This window comes from Monodon monoceros, unplaced genomic scaffold (assembly GCF_005190385.1).
Source record: "Monodon monoceros isolate NGI ecotype Baffin Bay Population unplaced genomic scaffold, NGI_Narwhal_1 Super_Scaffold_7, whole genome shotgun sequence".
NCBI lineage: Eukaryota > Metazoa > Chordata > Mammalia > Artiodactyla > Monodontidae > Monodon > Monodon monoceros.
Window position 1 is genome coordinate 38,901,827 of NW_021703784.1, and position 4,453 is coordinate 38,906,279.

General features: G+C 45.9%; 1 protein-coding gene across 1 annotated transcript; it reads right to left on the bottom strand.

Moving 5' to 3' along the window:
* Positions 1-2,859: 2,859 nt before the first annotated feature.
* Positions 2,860-4,218, bottom strand: LOC114887753 (germ cell-less protein-like 1). Its single transcript, XM_029209595.1, is given in 3 exon segments — positions 2,860-3,169; positions 3,385-3,584; positions 3,586-4,218. Coding segments are annotated over 3 exon segments (1,143 nt in total).
* Positions 4,219-4,453: the final 235 nt, after the last annotated feature.

A 4,453-nucleotide genomic window follows, 5' to 3' on the forward strand; every position in this document is an offset into this window, starting at 1 on the left:
ATTTCATTAAAAAATAAATTTATTTATTTATTTATTTATGGCTGCGTTGGGTCTTCGTTGCTGAGCGTGGGCTTTCTCTAGTGGCGGTGAGCAGGGGCTACTCTTCATTGCGGTGCGCGGGCTTCTCACTGCAGTGGCTTCTCTTTGTTGTGGAGCATGGGCTCTAGGCGTGCAGGCTTCAGTAGTTGTGGCACACGGGCTCAATAGTTGTGGCTTTCGGGCTCTAGAGTTCAGGCTTAGTAGTCGTGGTGCACGGGCTTAGTTGCTCAGTGGCATGTGGGATCTTCCTGGACCAGGGATCAAACCCGTGTCCCCTGCATTGGCAGGCGGATTCTCAACCACTGCGCCACCAGGGAAGTCCCACAATTTCATTTTTTATGAATTGTTTTAAGATCAAAATAAGAGATGGGTGTTCAAACATTTTACCTTGTGTAACCTCGTGTCCAGATTCTGAGAATGGCCTCCTAACTCATCTTCCTGCTTCCACTCTTGTCCTGCTCTAATCTCTCTTCAATGAGCAGCCCGGGGATATTTTTTTTTTCTTTTTTGTGGTACGCGGGCCTCTCACTGTTGTGGCCTCTCCCGTTGCGGAGCACAGGCTCCGGACGCGCAGGCTCAGCGGCCATGGCTCACGGGCCCAGCTGCTCCGCGGCATGTGGGATCTTCCCGGACCAGGGCACGAACCTGTGTCCCCTGGATCGGCAGGCGGACTCTCAACCACTGTGTCACCAGGGAAGCCCCCGGGAATATTTTTAAAACAATAAATCAGACCACGTCACTTGACGTGCAAACTCCTCCTCAATGACTTGCTGTTCTTTTTAGATGAAAACACAGATTTCCCACCATGGGCTGCAGTGACCTGCATGATCTACCTCCTAACTCTACAAGCTCGTATGATGATGATGACCGATAGACAGACAGCACTTCCTGAGCATCCACCATATACTCTACACCCTTTGTCTCACTGAATCCTTTCCACAGCCCTAGCGCCCCTGCTCTGAAATTTACAAAGCAGCCACACTCTGCTCCTTTCTATTTCAAATACCCACAGAGCCCTGTCCCACCTCTGGACCTCAGCATTTGCTCTTGGTCCCAGAGGCTCTTGTTCCAGTTCTCATGGCTGGCTCACGTGCATCCAATCAGGAGTCCGTGCAAACGTCACCTCTTCAGAGAGACCGTCCTTGACTTAATCTAAGCAGCTCCCTCCCATTGTGAAATCCTTTCCTGTGATGACTTCTTGCTGATGAGGACTTATTGGAGCCTACGATGGCTATGTTTATTGCTTTTCTTGTGTTCGTTGGTTTTTCCACCTAGAACATTTTTTTTTCTCTAACAGCTCTTGATTTTAATACCGTTACTGGCTTTTCAACATAATGAATACATTTAAAAATTCATAGCAAAATCCATACACCTGTGGTCAATTAATGACGACAATGGAGGCAATAATATATTAATACAATGGAGAAAAGACAGTCTCCTCAACAAGTGGTGGTGGGAAAACTGGACAGCCATATGCAAATCAATATGAACACTCCGTCACACCATACACAAAAAAACTTCAAAATAGCTTAAATACCCAAGTATAAGACATGACACCACAAAACTCCCAGAAAAGAACATAGGCAAAACACTCTCAGACATAAACTGTAGCAAAATATTTTCTTAGATTAGTGTCCCAAGGCAAAAGAGATATATAAGCAAAAATGAACAAATGGGACCTGACCTAAAAAAACTTAAAAGCTTTTGCACTGCAAAGGAAACCACAAACAAAACGAAAAGGCAACCTAGGGAATGGGAGAAAATATCCGCAAACGATGTGACCCATAAGGGGCTAATCTCCAAAATATACAAACAGCTCATACAACTCAATAAAACAAACAACCCAATCAAAAAATGGGCAGAAGACCCAAACAGACACCCCTCCAAAGATGACACACAGATGGCCAACAGGCACCTGGAAAGATCCTCAACATCAATAACCATTAGAGAAATGCAAATCAAAACCACCACGAGATATCACCCCACACCAGTCAAAATGGCCACCATCAAAAAGTCCACAAACAATAAATCTGGACAGGGTGTGGGGAAAAGGGAATCCTCCCACACTGCTGGTGGGGATGTAAACTGGTGCAGCCCTCATGGAAAACTGCATGGAGATCCCCAAAAAAACCAAAATTAGAGCCACCACACCCAGCAATTCCACCCCTTGCCATACATCCCCAAAAGATGAAAACTCTAATTCAAAAAGATACATGCACCCCAATGTTCATAGCAGCACCATCCACAAGAACCAAGACACTGAAGCAGCCCAAGGGCCCATCAACAGATGACTGGCTTAGGAAGATGTGGCATATTTATATGCAATGGAATATGTATTACTCAGTCACAAAAAAGAACTAAATATTGCCATTTGCAGCAACATGGATGGACCCAGAGAATATCACGCTAAGTGAAATAAGTCAAACAGAAAAAGACAATTAAAGATTTCACTTATATGCGGAATCCAAAAAAATAATACAAATGAATCTACACAAAAAACAGAAGAACTCACAGACAAAGAAAACAAACTTATGGTTACCAAAGGGGAAAGGGAGGGGTGGTGGGATAAATTAGGAGTATGAGATTAACAGATACAAACTACTATACATAAAACAGATAAGCAACAAGGATTTACTATATAGCACAGGGAACTATATTCAGTATCTTATAATAACCTATAATGGAAAATAATCTGAAAAAATATCCATAACTGAATCTCTTTGCTGTATACCTGAAACTAACACAATATTGTAAATTAACTATATTTCAGTAAAAAAATATATATATATATTTAATGAACAATGCTATGACACACCATACTTACCCCACCTCACTGTCTTGTTCTGCTCGGAGCATAGCAAGCCACTGCTGTTTATACACAGAAGATAGCCATTCTGAAGGTACTAGAGAATCTTGTTCGATAATTCTCGTGGAGGCCAAATCACTGATAATATACTGTAACCTTAAATGTCTGAATACTGACACAAATGGTTTTCCTTGCTCAGTTTCAAGGAAGGTCATACCTTCAAAATCTTTTCTCCTCTTAGAAAACCAGACATCTGTTTCAGTCAAAAGCTGTTTTAAAGATCCATTCCAAGAAAGGACAAGTTGAAGGAACATCCACTTTTTTTTTTTGCGGTACGCGGGCCTCTCACTGTTGTGGCCTCTCCCGTTGCGGAGCACAGGCTCCGGACGCGCAGGCTCAGCGGCCATGGCTCACGGGCCCAGCCGCTCCGCGGCATGTGGGATCTTCCCAGACCGGGGCACAAACCCGTATCCCCTGCATCGGTAGGCCGACTCTCAACCACTGCACCACCATGGAAGTCCAGGAACATCCAATTTTTAAGGGCTGTGTACACATCCATCTCCACTTGCATCACAAATAAGTTAGATGAACCAATGAGTTGTTTCATGACATTTATACTGAGTTCTTTAAAATGTTCAACATTCTGGTGAGTCATCAAATTGTTTAGAAGCCATTCAAGGCACTTTTTCTTTACAGAATCCAGTCCATAGGTCCCTGCCGATGTGTAATAGCCACATACGGGTTTTCACACTAATTGTTTCCTTCATTGTCTCACCACACTGCTGTATTAAACCATCCAACTGTAGCATACAAGCTGCTGCCAAAATGGCAATAACTCGACTGGGCTTTATTAAGACATCATCTCGATACAATGACCCAAATGCCACCTGCAGTGCTTCTATATCAATATTCTGGTCTGGAGTCTCCAGTTCAATAATATTCATGCTGGACTCCTTCCATGAACCACTGAACATACTAGGAAAGTAGCCAGATTGACATAAATACATTTTGTGTAAGCTCCACTCTTCTAGAGCACAAATCTTAATGTCACTGTTTTCACCATTTAAAAATAATGTTTGATAAATATATTTGGATGTACTCTTCAGTGTTTTCCTCCAAGGGGTGTTGAGGAGTCGCTGCTGCCCGTCCCCTTCCTGCTCATCCTCATCTGTCTCGGAACCGGGGTGACAGCAGCAGAAGGCCCCGCTGCTCCGCTTGCGCTTGCGGCTGCCCGGACAGTAGCAGAAGCCGTGCGCGGCCGCGTCGCCACCAGTCTCCGGCCTCCGGGCCGAGGCCGCAGCCCCAGAGCCCGGCTCCTGCTGGGCTCAGGCTCGCCCCTGGTGGCGCAGCACTCGGCTGCTCAGCGAGCGCATGGGTCATGGCTCGCAGGGACTTCAGAGAGCGCACCTCAGTGAGCCCGACGAAGGCGGTTTCCCGTCATGGCCCGGCCGCCACCGCCGGCCTCCATGTAGCCTGCGTGCCTACACCGCCACCTTCTCACGTGCAGCCCGGACCGTTGCAGAGGGCGCTGCTGCCTCCATCCTCTGCCCTGCTCCCCGCGTCTGCCTGTGCCGCGCGGCCGGACCGCAGGTGGACATTTTTTTTTGA